Source organism: Seriola dumerili, unplaced genomic scaffold, assembly GCF_002260705.1.
Source record: "Seriola dumerili isolate Sdu_G_001 unplaced genomic scaffold, Sdu_1.0 BDQW01000200.1, whole genome shotgun sequence".
NCBI lineage: Eukaryota > Metazoa > Chordata > Actinopteri > Carangiformes > Carangidae > Seriola > Seriola dumerili.
Window position 1 is genome coordinate 2775711 of NW_019174455.1, and position 26693 is coordinate 2802403.

At 42.4% G+C, this 26693-nt stretch overlaps 1 protein-coding gene across 1 annotated transcript in view; it reads left to right on the top strand.

Moving 5' to 3' along the window:
* The window catches only part of LOC111228096 (zinc finger protein GLI2-like), a 91374-nt gene that overhangs the window by 47870 nt on the left and 16811 nt on the right, over positions 1 to 26693 (top strand). Inside the window, exons 3-5 of the mRNA XM_022753906.1 lie at positions 3226 to 3331; positions 13835 to 14040; positions 16921 to 17136. Of these exons, the coding sequence (XP_022609627.1) occupies positions 3226 to 3331; positions 13835 to 14040; positions 16921 to 17136 (528 nt within the window). The remainder of the gene's footprint in view (positions 1 to 3225; positions 3332 to 13834; positions 14041 to 16920; positions 17137 to 26693) is intronic.

A 26693-nucleotide genomic window follows, 5' to 3' on the forward strand; every position in this document is an offset into this window, starting at 1 on the left:
AAAACAAACTTTTAAAAACATATGTATAAATAGACTCTTCATCCATTTTGTCTTGTGTGAGTTATGTGAGGGCTACACATAACTTACTTTTCACATTCGAAAAAGCATCTGTAAATGCATTGATTCTTTTTAGTTATCCCAACTTTATTTACTAGTAGGCCTAACTACACTCTATTCATAATAAACACATCATTTTTATAACCATGGTATGTTGATTGAGAGCTTTAGAGTTTAAGGACAACAGAACAATGGCAACATTTTTCCATTGTAAAAAAAGAGCAAACTCATGAAGCGTCTTCTGACAGGAGACTGTTCGTCCACTGTCTGAAGGCTCTAGATACGTTCATGATCGTTCATGGCCACTGTCACTGACAGCTGACACTGACCTACAGTGATGTGTGTGACACGTCTATTCCGGGTTTATTTCCTGGTTTAATCCAACGTCTCTTGTGAGTGAGCCAACGTTTTAAACTGACTAATGTTATCAGTTCAGTAAGTCGCCTAAAGTTTTGTTTTATGGAAGCTGTGGTAACTTTTATTTTTAACTAATCAATGTAATCAATGTATGACTTGATCAAAAAAAGTTTCATGGGTGATAAAACTTGCCTCAGGTGCTTTCACTGTTTGTAAAGGATGAGCAGGCCAATAAAATGTAAAACTTTTTGGCTCTCTAACATGAGACTCGGCTAGTTTCGTGTCGCTAGCCAAGGGGAGGCTCAACTAAGCCAACATTGCTAACGTGTAGCTTCCAACAGTGCAATGCAAAGCACGTTCGCTGTTAACAATAACTCTGCCCCTACCATGTTCACATAAGGTGGAACTCATATAGACATTTACACACCTTTATTTCCCGTCTCAGCTTGAGCGGATGTTTGTGCTTCAGCTTCAATCACTTTACTGGTAAAAAATAAAACTCTGTGTACATCCATTTCTTCCTCACACTGACTGACTGTGTGAGCTAGTGTTTGCCATGGTAACCCCATCAACTGAAGGATTGTAGAGAGCTGTCAGCCAATAAGACATAAGTATTTCCATGTATCTTCGTGTAAACCCTTTTCCGATTGGTTTTGCCTCCAATGAAGATAAAAAACAGGAATCAACCAGCTGTACGAAATTCTTATCTCAAATCAATTATGTCTTTGGCATTTCCGCAAATGTCATTGTGGCAGTGCATCAGTCATGCCAGGCCCATCCAGACTGAGTTTGCAAAGGGAAAACAATCAGTGGCTTGTGATGCTTAAACAAATTCCACACCAGTCAAATGGTTCACAGTTCAGAGCTGCCTTGAGGGGAACTCTCCTCCCTCAGTCATGGCTAATCCTTTCAGAATTAACTAAGAACAAGACGGTACAACGTTATGATGATTGCCTCAATCACAATAACAAAAGCCTCAATCAGGGTTAAGTAGCAGTAATGTCTGTCTTTGTAACTGGCATCACCTAAAAACAACACCCAGCATTCTGTCGTAGCCTTCAGGCACAGAGTCCTGTTACACCTTGTTTTCACAGCGCTGGTTAGAGCGAGTCAGGAGCCTGAAGGCACATCTCAAACAGGAAGGTGTTTGAAAAATACAAACTGAGAAGAAAAGCAATGGGATATTATAATTGCTGTGATTACAATGACAAACACTGAGCTTTAAATGCAAAACATATAACACCTGAACTTTTTCCATAAATGAATTTTTCATGCGGATTGAAAAAAAGATAAACACTTATCTCAATAGCAGAGAAGATGGCATTTCTTTGGAAGAAGCTTATATTAGAGAGGTGTTATTTTCCAGTAATAAAAACTTCCATCCTCCATGTTTACCAGTTATCTTGATAAATGCAGTATAATGTACTGTACAGTATTTTTTGTAGTCTTTTAATGTCAAAAATCAGAAGTAAGTATTGGGATTCACTAAGTAATTAACAGCAATCAAAAAAACTGCAAAGTAGAGTTGAATTCAAAATTCAGCACTTTATTCCTAGTGGTATCCACCTGAGCATGGAGCTATGAGGTCATGTCATTTATATACAGAAGTTGGCAGGTGATCACTTGCCTCTAGTCTGAAACGTTAGCATGTTTGTTGACAGGGACAGAATAAGGTGCTCAAGTGCTTTGTCCTGGAACTCTCTTTGCTACCTTTTTACTCTTGTGTATTCAACGTTGGAATTATATGACTTTGGTTTAGCACCACAAACACATATACTGGGAGGGTGCATCCTGTCAAAGATTTAACTAAGAATGAAAGTAGTATTTCTGTTGAAAAATAAACTGAGTGTTGAGAGAGAGTTGTTGTCCTGACTGAATTAATGCTATAGGACTGTAGGTTATGTTGAATGTACAGTGGACTTAACAGCCTTAATATGTTTGCTCACGGGATATTATACCACATTGGTGTGAAAATCCATTTCCCCCAATTTCACCCAGTGTCAGTCGCCCTATCAGATAGAGATAATGATCTGCTCTCACTGGGCTTTGACCTTTAACCTTGGTGGTCTCAGCTCCGGGGTCATCCCAGGTTTCCTGAACAATTTACAGACAAAGAATCCTAATAGCAACCAGGGATCAACCCAGGGTAGCTGAATTGCTTTATGTTCTATCTCTCTCCCTCCACAATGCGGACACACACACACACACACACACACACACACACACACACACACACACGGAAAGTAATTCTGCTTTGCTGTTTTTGTTTTTTTTCCTGCATTAGGTATGTGAAACTTAAACATATGAAACTGGGAGAATTAGTAGGCCTTTTGTCTGTAATTAGAGCTTATGTCTCCTACTCAGTCCTTGTAATGACAGTAATTAATGAAGATCGGCTGTGTTGTTCTAATGAGACTTCCCTCAAGCCACCAGACCATTTATGGCAGGAAATGGTGGATTCGTGCATTCTTTGTCTGACACATAAAAACACGTTCATTGTTGTGTAAAACCTGCTTTGGTCTTATTGGACAGAGCCAGTCATTAATGAACATACTGTTCTTGGAGCAAAAGCCACAGACAGTGTAGAAGGTTTCAATTACTGCTGGATTACAGGAACTGTAAAATGGTACAGTTGCATCTCATGCTGCGTCGTCGGCGCTTGTCAGGAACTGAATTTCAGCCTCAATATTTGTCTGTCTTGTTCTGCATTATTCAGCTTTGGGAAATGTGTAATTGTCATCATTCACTGCATTAGTTTCTTTGAATGTCATTGTTCTTGGTGTGTGAATTTTTATCTTTTTGCGCTTACAGGTGCCCACCACCTCTTCCCTACGTTCCACGCACCTATCCCAATCGACATGAGACACCACGAGGGGCGGTACCATTATGAGCCGCACCCACTTCATGCTATGCATGGGTAAGTATTATTAGACTTTAAAAAAAAACTTTAAAATTCACAGAAGTTAATTTTAAAGGTCCCATATTTTACACTTTTCCTGTGTCCTGTGATGATCCATAAGAAGAAATATTTGTGATTTTAAGAACCAAAAACCATCACAGTATAGTTTTGAGCCTCTCTTCTGATTGGCTGACTGTTTTCTGAATGATCAAATACAAATACAAACAGATTTCAGGTAAACACTAAGAGAAACCAAATCCTGCAAGGTTGGATGGTGGATCCAGGTGGGCGGGGCTTGGGGCATGGCTGAGAGCAGTGACTGCTTTGTTGTGACATCACAAAGTTCCAGAAGTCCTGACGGCTGGTTTTAAGGCTCAGTTTCTGAATACAGGCTGTGTGCATTTCTCTGTGGACTGAGGCTTTGATACTTTCACAGTATTAATATAGAACCTAGACCTGCTTTATAATCAAACAACACATGGACATCTGCCTTCATACTATATGGACCTTTAAGTTCTAGTGGAGATCTCAAAATTTATAAATACACCCAATATATGGGGAAATGTGTATAAAGTTATGCTCAAGAAAAAAAGAACATTTTCAATTAACATGATGGAACCTCATCATAAAGCTTCAATGATAAGCTGAAAAAAATGTATACAATATAAATATAATGTGTATAAATGTAAATGTTAGACAGAGAAGAGGAACCAAACTGAAAAAAACTGAAAACAAATAAAATAAAACAAAATACTTTTCAGCTTAATGTTTTATTAGTTAGTTTGTCGAAGAGAAAATCTATATATCTATCTATCTCATCTATCTACTATCATTTTCGAATAACGGCATAAAATACCCCCAAAAATGTCAGCAACAGCGCTGAAAAAACACTTCCTGTGCCGTAGCTGCAGCGAGAGAGCCCCGTTCAAACACATCAAAGCCAGACAAGATACACAGAGCAAAGAAAGAGACAGAGATGAAGAGGATGAAGAGAGACAAGCCACATTAGCACCAGCACAACATTTCCTCTCCTAACATTTCATGGTTTGGGACTTGGAGAGCTCTGTAGTGCTGGCATCATCCTACAGTGAGGTGCTCTGCCAAGACACATTGTCTCTAGTAGAACAACTCTGCTGAGGGAAAACCTAATGAAAGACAGTTTTGAAAGAAGAATAGGGATGCTTCACTGAAGTAAAGGTGGCAGCAAGTCTCATGGTAAAAACCTTCTGAGAAAAACTTTACTGGCTATTAAAGGTCCATATAGTCTAAAGGCAGATGTCCATGTGTAGTTTGATTATAAAGCAGGTCTAGGTTCTATATTAATACTGTGAAAGTATCAAAGCCTCAGTCCACAGAGAAATGCACACAGCCTGTATTCAGAAACTGAGCCTTAAAACCAGCCATCAGGACTTCTGGAACTTTGTGATGTCACAACAAATCAGTCACCACTCTCAGCCATGCCCCAAGCCCCACCCACCTGGATCCACCATCCAACCTTGCAGGATTTGGTTTTTCTGAGTGTTTAGCTGACACAAAGGGTCAGCCAATCAGAAGAGAGGCTCAGAGCCTCCTCTCTTCTGATTGGCTCACCAACCTGTCGTTACTAGAGCTCCAGAGAGAAACGTGAGAGGAGATGTAAATATACACTGAGACGGTTTTTGGTTCTTAAAACCACAAATATATCTTCTCATGGATCAACACTTCAAATAAAACACAGGAGAAGAGGAAAACATTGGACTTTTCAAGTAGAAATATGTCAAATTTACATCACACATTTATATATTTTACTTCCATCCTAACTTGACCTAAAAAGAAACACATATTTATTTTCTGACTGTATTAATGTGGCATTACCATACAAGCCTGGCCTTCTTAACATTGCCGGGTCTTCCTGTGCTTATCTCAAATATTCAAGTCCAGGAAGGGAACCCAGGAGGAAGATCAATAGAGGTTTTGTGAGAACTGTGCTGTTACATTTAAATTCAGCAAGATCAGGTGATACACGGCGCAGGCAGAGCTATTCATCACCTGCAAAGCGAGGGGGAAAAAAAAAGTCGGGGCTGTGCACCCAGTTTGTTTTGATTAATGTTTTGTGATGCTGACAGAGCGCTACCACTAATTCATCAAGACCTCGATCGAGCTGTCGTTTCCACAACCTGAGCCAAATTCACCTGATTACTGTGTGTCGCTGCAGCAAAAGAGAGCAGGGTGTCAGCACCGGGCGCTTGGTCGTCAGTGGCTGGTTACTGCATGTCAGGGTTTCACTTTTTTTGTCTGAAAAATTGTGTTAACACAATACAAACAGTTGCATACAAACAGTGGTGACAGGTGCTTCGTCACCACTGTATGTAACATAATGAGGTCTGGCTGCCAGTCCGTCACAGCTGTCATATGTAGATCCTGCAGTAATTACTGCCACGCTCCCTGGCTTACAATGTAAGGGCTGATATAGGACTGAATAGGCCAGTTTACATTCTTCATATGTAGTATTGCATCTAAGTGTAACCTTGGTTACGTGTCATTTTCTGACACATCTTTTCAGTTTCTCACCATTTCAGGCCTTTTAATGAAACCGAAATGCCAAAAGGTTAGTGCTTTATCTCATTGAATATTATGACTTCAAATATAATAATATTAAGACTATTTCAAACTTTTACCTGGATTACAATTAATGAATTATTACTACAAGATGTTTGTTTAAACACACTATGTTCCGCAGTAGCTATAGGAGCCACCCCATACACAAATAACTGTGTGTGTGCATATATTGGATTTTCCATATATTAAATATATGTTCATATGAAATAAAAACATATATGAAATTTGAACAATTTTATATTTATAAAGTTGCATATATAAATTAAATATATATAATTAACATATATGGTCACAACAAAATATTTTTAATATATGTACATATACACATTTTAATATGGATATTCCATATAGATAGATAGATAGATAGATAGATAGATAGATAGATAGATAGATAGATAGATAGATAGATAGATAGATAGATAGATAGATAGATAGATAGATAGATACTTTATTTATCCCCAAGGGGAAATTCATATACGTTATAAACTTATATCTTCATATATCCAGAGGATGTATATACATGGTAATAATATATCCCCTCACAGGTGATCTATATGGCAACATCACTCACACATCACCTTCACAAAATAACGTGAACCTTCTTCCACTTTCTTGAGGGCTGTGCATATTCAGTGCATTTGTGAATGCCTGTGTTAGCAACAGCTGCTTTGTTGAAGCACTCTGGTCTTATTGTTTGCACTCATGTCATCTATCGCTTTGAGTGAACATGGACTAACACTAGTTGGCCGGGCTGTAGCCACGTGACTGAACACGAGGTAGTATTTTTGTTAAAGGGACAGTTGATGAGTGGAAAGTATTAACTACTTTAGTCAGCTGTATATAGGAAGTGACAGAAGTAGCTGTGTGAGGAATGAAAAGTGAGAAGTTGAGAGACAGTTTGCAAATCCTGGTTTGTTTTTTCACATTTGCCACCTGGACAGTTGTTGTGTGAAGTGTGTGCTCTCAGAAAGGGGTTTCAGAAGCTGTCAGACCATCCAACAAGTTAATACTGAGAACCTTCCTCCTTGTCAGACAATAGTGTTACCCAAGTTTGCAGTGTCAGAAGACATTTTTGCATATGCATCTTTCAGCACATTTCTAAACGCTTGATCCAGGATTTAAAAGTAGAAACCTTCCAGCAGTGGTCTCTCTGCTTTTCACGAACGACGCATACCAGAGAGAAGAAACGTGCCATATCAGCCTCTGGAACACATTAGGACGAGCCTTCTTGTGGGATGACAGTAGAAGTTAGACATAGAAACAGCACTTATGTGCTTGTTTGCTGCTGCATATTGTGGAGTCGGGCATCTTCTGTGCTAACCCACAAGCCAGGAAAGCCAGCCGCCGTGCCAACATGTTTGACCGGGTAATTAGCATCTAAAATCCAGCCTTCCGTTCCCAGAACCTCAACGACAACGCAACGGATGAGAAAAACAGATCCCCCGCTCATTCCACAGCCCGTATTTATGCTTTTTGGGAAGCAGTCGGGGGGCAAATTGCAGCACTGAAAAGTTGAAATATGCCCAAGGTTTTTGTGTTGCAGAGCTGCGGCCTGCACCGCCCCTGTACACAAACAGATGTGGTCCCGCTCACCAGGCAGTCAGCCTGTTCGGGGCCCGCAGCCCCACAGCTCGGAATGTGTTGATTAAACACACTTTACAGATCAGCCATTTGGGTTGATGTTGTTTTTTTCCTTTCATTGTTTTGGTTTGGTTAACATGGAAAAGGGGGAGGGTGGGAAGACGGGAGGGAGGCTGGGGTTGGGGGCTCAAATCTGACGATTGGTTGTCAGCGGTTTTGACAGACGTGTAGTTATCCTACATTGTTGCCTGCTGGCTCCAGACCCAGCTCATCGTCATGGCTTAATGTTTGAATTTGGATGCTCCACCGAAGTACAGCCAGGAATGTGCTGCTGAAAAGACAAGGGAACTATTAATCAAAAGACTGTGAAGTTGCAAGTCAATAGCCTGAAATTTTCACGCTTTATTGCACGGTCTCAACATAATTTCCTTGCACTCAAAAAAAGACCAAATGGTATGTGACAGCAGTGGAGCTGAATAATGGATAATTATCCCGTGTATAATCTCATCTCATTTAAGTATATTATCCCATCGTCTGACAGAGTTTTGCCGGGCCCCTCCCTTGTACACAGTCTTCGCTTCCCAGGGAGTATAGTATCAAGTTGTGTCCAAATCCTCAGCATCCTGATCAGGGCCCCAAAAACAACTAAGGCAGGATCTTAGCATGTCCCCTGTGGGGTAGCATGGTGATTTATCTTGATCGCCATGGCTGCTCAGAAGTACAGAAGGGAGTGTGTCACATCATAATTCATCCCACCCTGAGCCAGTAGGGAAAATGCCAAAGAGGCAAATACTAACTTCTTGGTCAGCGAGGAGGGCAGGGAGGCCGGCAGACAGACAGAAATGGAACTGTATCACCTTACTTTGAAAACAGGTTACTTGGGCAGCATCTTGTGGCAGTGGAAATGGATGATTTTCAAAATCATCATTTGGAGAAAGACCCACTTAAACTTTGACAGTATATTAAATAAGAAATAAAAATGATATGAGCTTTCAAGCCATTATAACAAGACTGTTTAAGGGGCTCCCGTTGTACCCACTGTCCCATAATTAAACACTGCTGACCCCGTTTTAGTCCGGAGGGCAGAAAGTGAGACTTTCAGAAATGATGGTGCAGACACCCACATTCAATCCCTTATTGGGTCGTATCAGTCATGACGTATCCTTCCCTGATTCCTCATGCACCGTGACCCTTTTCCATGACAGCCTTATATGCTCTTTCTATTCGCCATAAGCTCATTGAATGAACTCTTTGTATGATAATATGCTACACAAATAAATTTGCCTTGCCTTGCCATTGCTGTTCCTTGTTTCTAGTATTTTCTGCAACTAAGCAACCAACCCGTTTTCAGTGTTAATACAGAGATTATTTGACACGAAGCTAAAAAACTTGTCTGGATGGAGATCGTTTTCATTTTAAAACGCTGTTAGGTTGTCATGTTGATGTTGGTGCTGCACTGGCTAAAATATAAAAAGACACTTGGACAGACTAAATATTAATATCACATTTTTTCTTTGACTCACTACTCATCATGCTGCAATCTTCCTCTGCCAGGAGCCTTCTGTAGGTGCACTGTGGTATGCACTTACTCACAGGGTTACTCATATTCTCAACAAGCTGTACCATGTCCAAATCACTTTTTCTCACAGAAAAGTTTTAACAGTGGAACAACAGAGAGCATGTAATCACACAGTACAGAACACAGAGACAAATAGCAATTACCTTGTTGAAAGCATGTCATCCACTGACTCACATTGGCTTCTTATCTCTCTTTCTCGGTCCCAACTACTGTATTATCCTCACCAGGACAAACTCCTCACACTTTTTTAGCCTGTTTCCAACCTGACAGCCACCCATAGTGTTCAGGTATGATGGAGATTTGTTGAAATGGCAGCTGCTGATTAAGAGACAGGGTTCTCCCAGGACTCCGAGGCTTCCCAAGACGCACAGACTTCAAGTAACATCTTGTCAGAAAAAGGGTGGGTCAACAAGGCTTCAATAGTGCTAACTGCCAGACAGGACTATTATTTACCATCTCCTGACATGCAGCAGCAGTAAATCTCAGCTCATTATCAAGGCCTCATACACACTGTTGGTCATTTGAGTGATATACTCGAGCTTGAGGGGTGTGTATCGACATGCTGGTTTGCTGTCAGCCAGGAAACAAATAACTACTGTTGAGGGATATAGGTTTAAAGTAAAATATGGTAAAATGGTTTTGGTTGGTTGGGCATGAAAATTAAATTAATTTCTTTTCAAAGTTCACGCTTGAAGTTCTGGTTATATTTGTTTTCAGTGGATGTCTGTGAAGCACATTGAGGAAGTTCATAACACAATATAATGTGGTTCATATTATGTCATCACAAAACATCATGACACTAATTAAGCTATTTCTGATTTGTTGTAAAGGACAAGGGAGGTGATATTCATATTTTTTCTTGTTGTCAACAAATATCATTAGTGCTGCAGGAATGTGTCCTGAAACCTGGAAATTAGCATTTTAGCACTTCTGGTTCCCTCATCCCGAAGTCAGTGGGTTTTTCGTTAGATGCCTGAAAAACATTTTCACATTTTATTCTACAACATAAAATCCATTGTAAATACTCCAGTCCTCACTCTCTCTAAGTCAGACATCATCATGTTAAACATGAAAACTGATCCACTCACCAGTCCACCTTCACAGCCTGGTTGTCTTTATACAAACTGTCTCTAACTGTGTCAGAGGAAAAGCTTCTGTAGAAGAGGTCAGAGCTAAATCAAACTACAAGTTGAAGTTTAGTGGTGGAGATGCTGAAGTCATGTGACCGTGGTGTAGTTGGTTTATAGCCTAGCATTAGCTTTTTACTTCTGCTGATTGTATTTAGGCTTCAAACTTCATGAAGTGATGTTCTTTGGTGGACGGACCCAGGGTGACTCTTCCAGCCAACTTCCAGGATGGCTACAAAAATATGTCATCCCTGCAGCACTCTATACTATACTAACTAAGTATTGCCTATATAGCCAAGGACGGATCCTACTGTGCTTCATTGTTGTCCGAAGACATTGATGAACCACTCCACTGCACTGACAAACATGTTCCTTCATTACCACAAACACACACACTGTAGTTAATTCAAAGTCAACCCTGCATAAACCTTCCTGCTGCCATAAATACTTACAAGTAGTACAAATGTGTATTAATCCACAGCTGAAAATAGTCCTTATGCACTATTTCCTCCTGTTTGAGTGATGTTTGCTAAAAAAGTGCCCAGCTTTACATTACCTTTTAAAAAATGGAAATTACATGTTAGTGACTAGATGATTTAGGGGTTCCAACAGGGTAGGGAAACTGGAAAGGAATGAGAGACGGTCTAACACATCTGGGTCTTTTGGTGGGATTTATTGACAATAATAAAATTATACAATAATACCAGCCTTATCATTTAAAAACACAGCATTTTATGACTATACAAAATATTAAAACCATTCACTATTTTTATGAAATTTAATTAAATCTGGAACGCATTGATCCATAATTAAATCAGTATTAATCCAATGAGGAGGTAATGATGAAACTGGCGAAATAGATTCCTGCAATACACTTGGCAGGTGTTTCTAATATTATTTTGTATTATAGTTTTATGATTTAGTTGAATGCTGGGAATCCCAGTGTGCAATTACTTAACTGAGCTTTGAGTCACCCTCTCTGACAAGAGAGAGAGAGCCAGAACGACAGCCAGTTTACCCAGGTAGTCCGTCAGTGAAGCACCCAAGCACTAATCTGAGGCGGCACTGCCAAGATCTCTGTATGCTGCTTAGAGGCGGACCAAGGGAAGCGTGTTTTTGTGTATGGAGCGTCTGTTTCTTCTCACTTCTCCCCTCCTGCCCAGAACAGAGGGCTCTTTATGGTTGTTTGTAGGGGAAGAGTGGGCCTGACGGCAGAAAATTGGCTCTCAGACAAGGCCAGCAGTCTGCAGGCACTTACTGGAAATGGAGCGAGGGTCAAGGCTCTGGGTTGGTTGGCTCGGCCTGAGCTGGGCAGGGCCGGGCCGGCCCGGGTGCAGGTTGGCTTTCGCACAGAGACAGTGAAAGAAAGACTGAGCAAGGAAACTCTGAAGGGCGGATGGAGTGCAGAAATCCTGCCAAGCATGCTCGCTAGGCATGCTAACTACAACCTGGAGCAGTCACACTCATTTCACCAGACCCTGATGAGTCTGACACCCCTTACAAATTTTTATAAAAGTTTCAAGATTTAAGGTTCTGCTGAAGCATGGCAATCTACACTATTTACTGACCTTAATGCGTCTGTCTTCAGTACTGGTCTTGGTTTGAGTCCAAAGTAGTAACTAAATGCATCATGTTGATTCCAGTCCATACACCTTTTTATCACACACACACACACACACACACACACACACACACACACACACACGCACACACTGTGTACCCAGCATGCACTTGATGCTGCCAAGAATCAAAACCACACATATAAACACTCATTTGTTCACAGCAGCCATCGAGCTGCTAAAGTGGCAGCTTTAGCACCATTTGCTCGTAAAGACAGTTATTGTGTTATTTTCATTACATTGTATTGTTTTGTGTCACAGTGTCACTGTGGGTATATTTTTCTATTAAAGAATTGCTCCCTATTGAAACAGACTGAAGAGAAACAAACAGACAAAAGAAAATTGACAGATTATGAAACTGAGTTTGCTAATAAGTGTGGAATCTTTGACAGGTTTCAACAGGGCCAAAGATTCTTCAACACTTGACATCATTTCTAACTAACATTTTAATCATTTTTACTCAGCCTCATTGTGGGAGGTAGTCTGTCTGTTCAACCAGCAATCAGTTTCAACTGAAAGTCCATGTACATTTAAATCCCTCTGTTATTATACAATACTAGTATCGGAAATGCCCCTGACACGGCCGAATATTTGGTACCAGTGTGAATGAGTACCAACTCTATGCACTGATCCGATGCTACATAATTTATTTAAAAACTTTATAGTTACACAGTCGGATGAAACACCAGTTTTCCTGGAATCAGTTCTTCTTTGCTGCTCTAAAACAGTAGCCTATAACAGTAGGACGTTGGGCTGTTTAGCCACTCACAACTACTGTAGTAGAATGGTGAAGTAGAATTGATTTCTGGTAAATAGCAGAACGTTAGCCAATTTTAGCCATTATCAAAATGTCAGCAATTTAATTTCAAGGGGCAGCGCTAGTGTAAGGAATTGTTATTTCCATTTATTTATTAATGATTGACCGTCAAATTAGATGATAAAAGAGCGGGTTTAACCTGAGATATGCAATACAACGATAGCAATCATATTAAATCTATGCCGGCTTAGTAGTACACAGATGCTAAATTTATTTAATGCGATGGTATTTTTTACTCGGTGTCTGCTGATGTACAAGTTCAGGTATCAGAATCGGTATCAAGAAAGAAAAAATGGTATTGGAACATCCCTAGTCTTGATTGACAAAAAACAGGAATATAACCACACTCTGTCATTCAGCCTTTTCTCTATTAGTCATCATTTCTCCTGCTTTCTGACGGCTGTATTTCTACCAGGTGTTCTTACCACACACAAAGGAACACCAGCCCGCTCCTTAGAGCTGAAGAGCAACAGGGTCGACATAAATAGCAGTGCCCCTTCAAAGGGTTGTGCCACTGCCGGTGGCTAGCAGACGTTTTTATCTAGAGTTCAGCGCCTCAGGCCCATTGAGAATTACAACACCCACTTGTCTGTGTCTCTGCAAGCAGAGCTGGTAATTACCTCACAGAGATGACAAATTTACTGTATAGCCTGGAGTGACCAGCAGGCTGTCGGAGAACTTCAGGCGCGACTTTTCTCTCTTGCTAACGGTGGCCATAGGCACCCACTTAAAGTCTTGAGCATCAGGTTTCAATCTCTTATCATAGATCATGTAATACCTGATGGGAGAGACCCTGTAGTTTTGCCCACCCAAAAAGAGAGAGAGTACGCTTTCTTATAGCTGTGCAGTTTGGTCTTGACTTGTCTATAGCTCTGGGGGTTAACAGAACAAGGTGAACAAAAGGAGATTATTACGTATTAGCTGTGGGACTGGGGAAAGGAAAGGGTGTAAGTGGATTGAGAATGCACACTTTTGTGGAATAACAGAAGTTAAGGCTTGTCTACCAACATCATCCATGATAACCACACACGTAATACAAGTAATCAAATTAAGACAGGATGCCTCCCCAACAAAATCTCCCACTATCTTCTTCTCTCTTTCTGTTTATCTATGATCCTCATCCTCCATTTCTTCATCACCCCACTTTCCTCCTTGTGTCATCCATTAACAATTCATCTAATTTCTACTCCCTCTCCACAGACCTCCAGGGCTGACGGGCAGTCCAGTCATCTCAGATATTTCCCTGATCCGTCTATCGCCCCATGCAGCGGCTGGAACGGGTGAGTCACCGTTCAGTCCACCACATCCGTACGTCAGCCCCCACATGGAGCACTACCTACGCTCGGTGCACGGTAGCCCGACCCTCTCCATGATCTCAGCTGCCCGAGGACTGAGCCCCGCTGAAGGTGAGATTTACCCCACAGGCCAGCGTTGTAGAACCACTAAGATGTTGACTTTTAGGTGCCATATCCACAAATTTGATGTTGATAGTACCGCAGCAAAAGAAAAACATCAGAGATAGAAAAAGAGGGAAACTCAAACACATCAGTAACTGAGAGGTGAGACTGGGGAAACTAACCAGAAACAGTCGTATCCTGCTGTTGTGCCCCAAGATGCACATAAAAAAGGTAGTCAGGTAAGTTAACAAATATTATTTTATACATTTATTAAAGAGAGATACAAAACAAGTATTAATTGAAAGAAAAAAAAAAATCCTGTAAGGAAATGTCTTTGTTCTGTTATGTTCAGCTATTCAAGCTAGCTAGCAATTACAATCTTATAGGCAAATTTTCATGCTAACGTGTTTTTAGATTTAAACTAAGCTTTAATAAAACAAATCTTTAAGTGTGTCACCTGGGTAACGTAGTTTGGTGGCAGTTTGTGCTCAGGGCTGGGAAAACGTTTTTAGCGAGCTAAAATGCTCGTCTGGATGGAGTTCACACGTATTAGAGTGGATGTAGCCGTAGAATTTATACGCTCTATGCTGTTAAACCAAGTCTGTCTGCTTTGGTTGGAGTTCAGTGGAAAAAAAAAACACTTCACATTCCCCTACATAGAATACTGAGGCCCACCTTTCATTCCACATGCTGGTGATTTGTGGGTGTCTCAGGCATATGCTTTGTGGTACAGGCAACACATGGAGTCCCTGAACTATTACGTTCACACGATGACAGACCTGTCCCCGCTACTCCTGGTCAAACAACAGGTCGGGGCAGACAGGAGCCACTGGCCTGCACCAGGAACCAATAAATCACCAAGCACATGCTGCTGGCAAATCATAGCTTCCAGCCTTTCAAAAGAAGCAATGCGGAAGAGATGCTGTCACTGATAAAGCGGCAGGGACGCATGGCACTCAGTGGAAGGCAGAACGTAAATAAAGTCTGGAAGCTCTGAGCTCAGTGGAGCATGTATAAACCTCTGATAGGGATACCTGGGTGCCAGGCATGTGTTCACGGTGGTTTGTGAAACCCTAGGCCTAACTGTTTGGGTAGACTTTAAAAAAGGACCAAGATCTCTGCTGTAATAACATGTTTATTTTATAAATTGAATTTAATTACAATTGCAACGTTTGCTCGGTAATTGTGCACAACTTTATCTGCGGTATTTCTACAGCATCTCTGGAACCCCGACGTAAATGAAAAGATGTTGTAAAGGGATGTTGTAATACCTGTTTAGTACACACTATATATCAGACTAGTTGGTAACTATTGGATAGATCTTCTTCTTGGCAGCATCAGCACATTCAATTTTTCAAAGAGAATAATTGATACATTAAGTCAAGTCTCAGACTTTATTTACCCTCTGCCTTTCTATGAGTATGAAACTATGAACTATACAGTTACCTCAAAAATCCCCCCAATCAATTAGTAATAATATGCAACACTACTTTCTGATAACAAACCACAATTGAATGCATTTTTTAGAAAATAACAGTGACACCATCATGATGCAAAACGATGTGCCCAATATCTCTGCTCTCCTATGGAGTAAACTTTTGAGTGTTTATAAGGGACGAGGACGAGTGAACAAGGGAATGAGTCTATAAAACTAAGGAGTTGTGCTTGGAAAACATCCTTGCATTTACCAGTTTAGTCAGGTTTTACTGGGAGCAGTGGAAGTGTAGCTGCCTCCTCTCATCCCTCTGTGTTCACAAGTGAGGTCACACACACACACAGAATGCTACTCCGCGGTGGTGGTAACATGATCTGGCAGCCATGGAGAAACTAAAGGCATATGCCCGGGCCACTGCTGCTGCCTGTGCACCGTTACCTCAGCCATGGCCTAATAGGTTCTGATGGATCCAGAGTTTTGGTTTATATGTGCGCTTATGTGTGTGGGTCTGTGTGTGCGCAGAGGGTGGGGGGCTGTGGTTTTGCCTCCCTAGTATCCCACTTGGCCCCCAGCCCCTGATACCAACCCCTGCTTCCCCTGTTTCCACCAGCATGCATATTAAACCACATATCGGCCCACACCCCTGTCCCCTCCACAAACCAACACCCACTGGGGGAGAGAGGGAGGGAGGGAGAGAGCAGGAAATGGAGGGAAGAGGGACACAGAAAAACCAATCCATCTCTCACTCTTACACTTTCTGACACTTTTAAACGTGGCTTTACTGGGTGCAGGTGTTAACACATTTTACGTCAATATTACCTTTACACATGCAGCATTTAAGGCTTCCTCAGCAGTATGTACTGTATGTGTGTGTGTGTGTGTGTGTGCGTGTGTGTGTGTGTTCACCTGCACCTTGCGTATGACTTCAGCCCGTCAACCTAAATGTATACACAACACGAAAGAGGTGTAAGAATGTGGTATTTCTTCCCTTTATAGCACAACCCCCCACCCCCTGCCCTGCTCCTTTTCTCCCTCTGCTTCCTTTACTCCCTAGAGATATTTTCCTGTAACCCAGCAAGCCTCAAAGACATCAGACATCTTTTATCTAGAGCCTCATGCCCCAGGGCATGCACACAGGCACAAATCTTCAAGTCTGTAAAAGCAGGGTACTTGTCTCCTCCGTTCAGCTCCACTTGCAGCCTTTCTGTTCTCCTCTTTGTTTTTGTCATCCTGTCAGAGGGTATGTCAGATGGTGTCTGTGAATCCTCTATTACTTCATTACAGGAAAATAAAATCAAGATGTATTTAGCTCTGCCCGTCTGACTTGTCAAAATGGGTTTAGCATCACTTCACAAGGTTATTTTGACAATTTTGATTCTGTAATATTGTGTTATAGGACAACAAAAATAAAAAAAGTTAACCTGTTCTCCCTCATCTCCTCTTTTCTGCCTCAGTGACCCATGAACACTTGAAGGAACGTGCCCTCTTTAGCCTCCCCCCTCCTCCGCCGGGGGCCAACCCCACAGAGTACTACCACCTGATGGCCAGCGCCAGTCAGCGAAGCCCCTATGGTGACCTGCTGGTGCAGAGCGGGGCAGCAGCCGCCGCAGCAGCTGCAGCCGCAGCAGCAGCAGCAGCTCATCTACCTGATTACATCAGCCCTATGGATGGTGAGGAATTCTTATTATTGTCTTTTACTGTGCATGAACCTCAGCTTATTGTAATTAAATATTATTACAATATATGCGTCAGCGGCACATGAGATTATTAGACTTTAGGGGCGGATTTTGACAGTTTTTTGAATCTACTAATGTAATCTGAATCTGTTCAAATCCCTTATGGAATCCATTTTAGCTTTCAGCATTTTACTCCCACTTAAACACAGAGTATTTGAGTTTTACTGGGAGATGCCAACTCCTGAAACAAGGAACAATTAAATAGGAGTACTACGTAGTACTTTCACCCAGGTTTCCTGCTGCACTGAAGCTTTAGTGATGTCCCTCACTTTTAAATGGCTTCAGATAAAAGCATCTGCCAAATGATTAAATGTAAATCAGCAAGATTGTTTCAGATTTAGACTTATCGCTCTGTCAGTCTGGTTGAACTGCAAAACCACAGCGCAGTCAGGGCAGAGCGGTGCTTGTGAGTGCAACTTCTTGCAATAACCTGTTAGAAATAGTTGGAGAATAAGTAGGGTGGCACGGTAGGGCAGGGGTTAGCACTGTTGCCTCACGGCAGGAAGGTTTGAACCTGTCGCCCAGCTGGGCCCTTCATGTAGGCCTTTGTGCCGACGTGGGTTTCCTCCAGGTTCTCTGGCTTCCTCCCACAGTCCACAGACATGAGGGTAGTTAATCGGTGACTCTAAATTGTGTGAACCTGACTGTGAATGTTTGTTTGTCTCTATATGTCAGCCCTGTGATAGACTGGCAACCTCTCCAGGGTGTACCCTGCCCTCGCCCAATGTCAGCTGGGATTGGCTCCAGCCTCCCCACGACCCCCCACGAATGAATGGAGAGGTTTGCAGAGTTTTGAGCCTAGCTCTGTTTTGGTCTTTTTGCAAGTTACTGGCATTAATGTTAGATAGTTACAGCTGATGTGATTTGCCATGACTGATGTTTGTTAGTTTAACTGGAAAAAGCAACAGTCATTGCCCATTAACAGTGAGAAGTCCACTGCACCTCAATGTTCACTCTTTGCAAATAAAAAAGGGTGAAAAGCTTTGGAGATTAGCAAATACAAGACGAAGAGTAACAGCCAAACTTAACAGCCATCTTGCCCTTTGTTCTCAGCACCAGACATGTTGATACCATCCTCCTATTCTTCTTCTTGACTCTTTTTGTCATGGAAAGTTCCCCACATCAAAGCTGGTGGAGCTTTTGGACTGAAATGTAGCATGGGGGCCACAGCTTGTCGAGGGTGGATGGTGTGTAAACATTAAAAGTCCCAGGGCTCGTAAAACACATTACTTTAGAGTTTCTGATTTTGGTGTTTGTACTGTTATTATTATACATCCTACAAAATAAATCCACAGTAACTGTAAAAAGGCAGCGTGGAGAGATCCGAGAGATCTTGGTCCCCACTCTCTTAGGCTATTAAGGCAGAGATTAACCTCATGGGCTGCATGAAGTGTCAACAGGGATGAGGCAGGTCAACACTGACACACACACACACACACACACACACACACACACATCCACACAGCGGCACACAAAGACTTTAACAGCCAGGCAAATAGGCAGGCAAATGCTCAGAAAAAAAGTTGTACATGTGTTTGCACACTCACTCACAGAGACGAGCCTGTTCCTTCATGCCCGTTAGAGCCTCGGCCCTCTATCAAAATGACAGTCAGGCACCAGAATAGACATTTGATTTCAGCAGCAAAACGCATCCAAGAAACTCTCAGCCCTCATGAATGGGGAACAGAAAAGCGCACAGAGTGGAAAACTGTCCGTGAAAGTCAAGCCTTTTCGATGCCTGATAATCAAATACTCCCCTTGGCACTGACGCCTGCGCCGCTCCAGGAGCCCTCACTCTTTTCTTTCATCGCATCCAACCACCCACCCCGAGAAAAAAAAAAAAACACTGCCTTTCCCCGCTGCGGTGTCACGCTCCTCAAAGTCACTGCCGGACAGTAATGCAGGCGTCCTCACGCACAGGTAGGGAAACACAACAGAGAGAGAGAGAGAGAATCAGATACGGGATCGCTCTGCAATTAATCTTTTTAATTACCTGAATCACTTGGTTAAACACAGCGGTGCTGAGAGGGAAGGGTGATGTGGGGTTAGGGGCCTCGCAGAAACTGTAGACCACCTCTTTCTCCTCCCTCCTCCTCCCTTTTTCTTCCCTACCTCCAGCCACCTCAGTGACCGCCGCTGTGCTGCCTTTGCCCACACTTGTTTGGGGAAGTTGTTTGCTCAAATAGCCACAACCCCCCTCCACCCTTCACCCCTCTCCCTCATCCCCACCTCCTGCTCCAGTGCAGTGTCCGCACTCGCTGCCACCATCCCAGCAGCTTTTATTTAGTGTTCTACCATGCTTGTAGTGATGTGGTCAGGCTCGGGCCTCTCTGCCAGTCTGGAGGCTCTTCCACTGCAACACAGGGCCCATATTGACCGAGGCAGCCAACTAATGGTCATCGCGGGCAGCCTTGGCCGGAATCAAAGGCCTTATTTACTGCCAGAGAGCGTGGGAGGGGGAGGGGGAGGGGGAGGAGGAGTAGTGGCAGAGGTGGCAAATATGTGTTTCATCCCTTCATGTTAGTTTTGGATGGCAGCGCAGATAAAACCCATAATAAAAATCAATTTATGCACTTGTACTCAGCAGACCCACCGCAAGAACTGGGAGCCCTCAGTGAACCCAGAGCACAGCCTCTCACCCACCACCTTCCTCTCGCTCACTGTTTTCCCCCTCTGGATATGTGAATTGCGAGGCTCACGGCGGAACCACAAAACACTGAGCACTGCTGTGAGAAGTGTGCTGGTGGAAAAGTTGTGGACACATGCGTCAGGAAAAGGTTTTTTTGACAAGGCTGCAGGACTCACAGGTCCACTTATGGATTTTAGGATTTACTGTCGGGCACACCTCAAGCCAGACACTTAAAACACAAGAATTTATCCCTGGGACATGAGGAAGACAAGGTTTAAAAACACTGGTGTTGTGTTGCTTTAAGTTCCACAACTACAGACAGGTTTCCATTCCATCCCCAGTTAAAACAGACCCCTAACCAGCCATAATGGTGACAAAATGGTGTTACCAGCAGTTATTCAGCCTCGCTGAAATGCATAGCCGCTCCTGTAAGTCGCTGTCCTTATCTGGTGTGAGTGACACGGAGACTGAGAGGAGCGGACTGGGTTAGAACAACAAAAACACATTTCCAGCCAACAAGTCATTAAATCTGGTGTTGTCTTTAATGAATAAAACACTTTTAGGTCATTTCAGTTCTGTCTAAAAGGAAAAGTTGTTTCGAGTTTTCTCTAATCCCTCATGTACGAGATTTGCTTCAAGATGCTAAGACTTGTCTCTGGAAAACTTCTTATATGATTTCTGTATTATTTTGAAGCAGCTAAAGCTGGAGTGAGGCTTAGTCATTTGCACAACATCTTCGCCACCATCTTCACGTGACAAATGGAATCACAGAGCCCTAAATTCGTGCCATGACTCAGCTGAGAGACAAGACTAGAGATGTTCTGATAACATTTTTTCCTCCCTGAAACTAATACTGATACCTGAACTTGTGTATCAGCCGATATCGATATATAGAATAGAATCCCTCTTTCTACAGTGGAAACTGATTATAGTCATCATAGTTAGAGTGATCAACTGATTATATGGATCAAAAAGCTTGGGTCAGAATCGTTCTTATACAAATTTGCTTATATTGATCAAGTAGTCTGCTTACAGTGTTCATTTTGGATGTTTTCATGCATGACAACATATGGAAACTGTCGCTCGTCACATCACGTGTAGATATCTCACAGACTAACTCGCGCAACAATGATTGGCTGGGAAGCATCACGTGACTAGTGCAACAAAGGCTGGAAAAGATGTGCCGCTTAAAACAGAAACACTCAATAAATATTGTATAGGTGTGGGTTGTAGGTTGTAGGTTCAAGTCCGGAAAGGACAGCATCATAGTCTGGAGAACTGCTGTTTTCACTTTACTCAAAGGTTTGCCTCTTGATATCTTGTCTAAACATAACAGGACAATTTATTTACTTTTTTAGATGCCATTTGTTTCCCACCACCAGAATACCAAATTGTAATAAAGTAGTACCAAACCTGGTGCTCATGTTTTACACAAAGCTGGTCTCAGTCTCTGTACCCCAATAAAAGTAAGACAGAGAGACACTAATTCCATAATTAAAAATCATTTTAGCATTGGTACACCACCACTGCTGTAAGTGTAAATAAAGTAACATTATGGTATTTCACATTGGGAGCATTCACAGGACTGTTTGTATATGAGCGAGCAGGTATGTAAGGGGTGGGTGGGCAGAGAAATATCAGAGCGGCTTACGGGAAATCGTTGAATCTCCCACGACAAAAGCAGCAGCCAAAGTAAATGTCTGCCATGCTGAGAAAAAAGAGATTTTACTGTTGATGCAGCACAAGGAGAGAGGGAGATAGATTTGTGTACCGATGTGGTGGCGAGGAGAGAGAGGGCTGGGAAAGGGGGTCCGCTCCCCTCAGACAGCATATACAAACACTTAACTATATGTTGGTTCATGAGCACATGGGTGGAAGTGTGTGCATAAACACACTGACAAACACAACGGCAGCTTTGGGCTGGACACTGGGGGCTCAAAGAGGATTCAGTGCAAGCTCCCTCACTAATAAAATTCACAGTGTTAGTATTAGTGAGATTTAGCAGGGAAAATAAATAGTCTCCCACTGCTCCGGCTGGCCCGGGGGGGATGGCTAGGCTGGCTGAAGATGTGGAGACATGGGGCCCTGCTGGCACGAACTCAGACTGTGGTGGTGTGGGGGGTTGGGGGGGTTACCCAGCATAGAGCAGCTCCTGCTTCACCCTAGACAAGGTCAAGGTGGACAAGCCAAAGATTATCCACAGAGGCCAACTGCTCAGGACATGGGCGTTTTGCTGACTGAATTAAAGTAAATAAACATATGATTTTAAATTTAAGTATCGAAAACTTAAAAACCCTATTCTCAAAAACCAATAAACATATACGAGAGATTAGAGAGTTATTCAGCTCCACTGTAGTATCTACTTTTTCTAAAGCTAATGATACAGTATGACTTGTAACACCACTCTGATTTGGCTTCATACAAAAGCAATTATGCAAACTTGGTATTCAAAGACTTCTGGATTTGTCTTCTGGTGTTGTCTTGTTATGGTGGTAGAAGGGACTAAAAGGGGAATTTCTTAAAATTTGGCACAGACATTCACTCAAAGATGAAATGATTAGTTTCTGGTGGTCAAAGGTCAGAGGTTGAGGTCACTGTGACCTCACAGACATGGATGTAAAAACTGCACCTTGCCTGGTTGGAAGTTAATTGTAGTTTAGATGAGATAGATGATGATAACTTTTCAACTAGACTGCAACAGTGGGGCCAGGCCTATAATATTACTGACTGAGTGATCATATTTCCACCATTATTGTTTCTATTAGGGGTGGTATTCTGGATTGTCTGTAGGTGCCCACAAACCTGTGGCCTGCAAACCCCCAGCAATGGAAACAGCTCCTGTCACCACCTGTGACCTGGGTATTCAATCTGAAAGTAAACAACTCACATCTTACACATCAAAGCAGCTTGAACAGAGCAGGTGATTGTCAAGAGAGCTGAAAACAGTGGGTTTGCTTCATGGTTATCTAGCTACTGTTTTTTAACTATGGTTGTCTATTATATATTCCTCCAAAAGCTCGTGAGTTATGGAATGAAGGAAGGGAAGGGTCTTTGCCTCCCCATGGACACCGGATTCGAACAGTACTTATGCTGCCCAGAAGGAGGCACTGCCCTTAAGGCTGAAGTCAGGGAACAAAAGTTTTATGTGCACCACTGATTATATGAAGGACTGGCCCTGTTCATATTTAGCATCAACATCGTCTCGGGTAATCCAATCACAAGTGGACAGCTCTAAGTATGCTCTTAGTTAGTTCACACCTGGCATTGCGTCTCAAGTGCCAAGTGCCAACTTGTGTGATCTCAATTCCCCGCTTTATATGCAAATAAACGATTGAGTGAGTCATTGCACTGTTCACAGCTCTACAGTAAAATAAGTTTTTAGCCATTTGAAATAGTAAAATATTTTCAGTTCATTCATGCGAAAAGAATGTGCCCCAGACCACCTCCAAATGTGGTCTGAGTGATGGGATCTCAAATGTGTCCTCAATGCGTCTTGGGTGCGTTCACACCCAAAATTAGAGCTGTCCACTTGTGATTGGATCACCCAAGATGGATGTTAATACCAGGTCTGAAAAGGGCCATTGTATCATTATTGACTGTAGCCTTTTTCTGCAACATGGACAGTGATAACACATTACTGGCTGTTTAGAAAAGTAGGTACTCAAGATATCCTCCAAAGTTGGGTTCACTGTGCACTTGCATCCACACAGAGATTAAACTATTCAAACTAAATCCTTTACAAGAACATCAAAGGCGGAGAAAGTTACTGTACAGATTAAAACACCATAGACCCATAAAATAATAAGAGTTCATGCATACTGTTGACTTGGCTCTGTTTTCAGGTTCAGGAGAAGATGCTAACATTTTTCCCAGTAAACTCGAGCACATTTTTCTGTTTGCAGAGACAGTTTGTTCACACTTTTAAGGATACTACAAGGTTTGTATTTCTATTGGCACTGAGCTGAGCCACTGGCATTGTTTCTTTATTCAGCTCAGCAGCAGTCCAACTCAGACTGCTCATCATTCTGTTGTTGGCGTAACTCAACTGTCTCTGTTAGTTCCACTGTAGTCATGAACTCAAGAAGAGGCCTCTGGATTCTCAGAGAAGTGGAAACTGCTTTCACTCACAAATAAGATATAAATCTCAACTTGGCGTTGTAAATTTCAGATTTTATTTTCTTACCTCTAAAAAATGCTATTTGTATGCCTCTACACTGATGATGGGTTGTCCATCTGTACTGTCCATCCCATTCTCGTGAATGCAATATCTCAGGAAGTCTAAAAGGGGAATTTCTTAAAATTTGGCATAAACATTCACTCAAGGATGAAATGATTCGTTTTTTGCAGTCAAAGGTCAGAGGTTCAGGTCATTGTGACCTCACAGACATGGATGTAAACTGCAACTTGACTGGTTGTTAGTTAATTGTAGTTTAGATGAGATGGATGATGATAACTTTTCGACTGTAATGCAATAGTGGGGCTAGGCCTATAATGTTGCTGACTGACTGACTCAGTGGTCATGTTTCCACCATTGTTCAGCCGAATGCCACATGACTGAGTTGGAGTTTCCCCATTAGCAATTAGTCTTTCAAAATTAATTTGGCGCAAACAGTTTCTATTAGTGGTGCATTAACAGCCTGCAGTGTTGCCAACAGAACCCCCTCTCAAGGAGGCCTCAGTGGTCTCAGTTCGGTTCGCTTCAAGTCCATGTTGCGGTTCGCTTAACCTGTGCATTTGAACACAAAGCACAGGTTATAGAGTTCCAGACATAGATGGAACCTTGTCCCCTTGTAATGACAGCGTCCACAGCACACAGAGGAGGAGAGACAGATGCAAGCATGAAGAATGCAAATAGCGTACGACACAGTCCAGACATATATTAGGTTTTGACTTAGTCTTTTTATTGTTCACAATGCCCTGTGTTAGCCCACAGTCCCAATTGGGGAGAAAGGCTACAGAGGCTACCAGTTCTTTAAAGAGCCTCATAGTGACCCTCTAAATGCTCAGGGCCAACACTGAGAGCCAGATCCGTATGGGGATTAGTACAAGCCTCCAATTAAAGTGTTTTCATTTTCCACAAAGCAATTTCAGTTAAGACAGCACAGGCAAATACTTAAATAATCACACACACACACACTCACTCACACACATATACTTTTTTCTTTTCTTTTTTTTTTTTACTGTATCAATGTGCACTGTAATTATGACTCTCTATATAAATCCAGATCCCACAATTACAACCATCCCACGATACAGTCCACAGAGCACATACAGACACACACTCACGTACACATACCCACACATGCCATATTACCACACGCTGCCGCGCCACCACTGCCTGTGCAACATCTGTTTTCTCACTCCCTGCCGGAACCTGCTCACCCTTTCAATTATAACCACCACCTATAAAACACTCCTCTACCAAGTGGTGAGTGTTGTATGTCCATGTGTGTGTGTGTGTGTGTGTGTGTGTGTGTGTGTGCATGTGTGCGAAATTTATTCCAGGTAAAATTAGGGTTTGGCCAAGGACATCCACTGGTAGAAGATTGAGCTAAACAAAACTAGTTTGTCCGCAGCTCAGCATTAGAAGACCAAACTTTATAGACATCTAAAGCTCCATTGCTGGAGGCGTTCAGAATTCTTCTGAGCTGAGGTAGATGTATAGATTGAGTGGGCGTAGAGGGTGGTGTTTTGGGCACAGTTCCCAGAAGGGTGAGGCAGGCGCCAGGCTATCAAGGCCACCAGGTTGTGAGGCCTGTTTTCTGCTTTATAAAAGGGGGGATATTAATACACTTATCTCCCATTAAAACTGTTGGCAAGGCAGCGAGCTCGCCTCACTGCAAAAACAGCAAATCCTAGCAGCTGCACAACCCGTATGGAGCAAAGCATAGTTTATCATTCATAGTCATTCATGACGGTCCATATTCCCTTTCTCTCATACCGCCTCCCTCCTTTACTCCACTCCCAACCCTCTGTGTGGCTAACTCAAGATGACATTTATTTATCAGCCCTTAAAAGACGCATTCCTGACGACTGTTTGTTGTTTTTGCCAGCTCTTTCATACATCTCTATCACTCTACTAGTTTTTTTTTCTCTCTTAGGCCCCCAACTACTGTTGTCTGCCGTCTGAAGTTCCCAGGGGCCTTTTAACTAAGTGCACATGCCTCTGCTTTACGACTCGCCACCTCCAAACATAATAGTTTTGGAAGCAAGACCTTGGTTTATGGCTGTAGGTCTGGTGTGGTGATTATGGCGGTGCCTGGATTCATTTGGCTTGAGGGGCTGTGAGTTTCACCAGCAAACACTCTGAGATTGGCAGCACATTGGCAGCAGTGAAGCTGACATGCAGGGTGTTTGTGTGTGTGTTAGGTCACTGTGCATGTGCTTAGGTGTGTTGTGATGGGCCCATTATGAGTTTCCTGCCTCTCGCACCTCTGATGATGTCTGCTGTAAGAGCTAATTACAGGTTTGCACAAACACACACCAGCGCTGCTCTCTGTCGCCTCGCACAGCGAAGCAGCACCTGTTGGTCCTGACAAGTGATCGCTCTCTGTCTCTGTGGGAGCTACGTGCCTCAGATATGTTAGAAAAAATAAACAAGCATGAGTATGTATGAAAAAATAAATAGCTTTCTCTTCAAGTTCATGGGAAAGTAGCCTCCCCCCACCGTTTTCTACAAGAATAAGAAACTAGTGCGACAACCAGGTCTAGCAGGAGGCCGTGAACCCTACCTTTGTGAGTCAGCCTTGTTCTTTTTTAATGGTATTCTGAGATCAATTTGTTTAAATTGCCTCCTTTTAACTCGCCCAAGTACAGCGGTCTGAAAGAGATTGCTATCACTGTAATTACTGAGAATGATTGG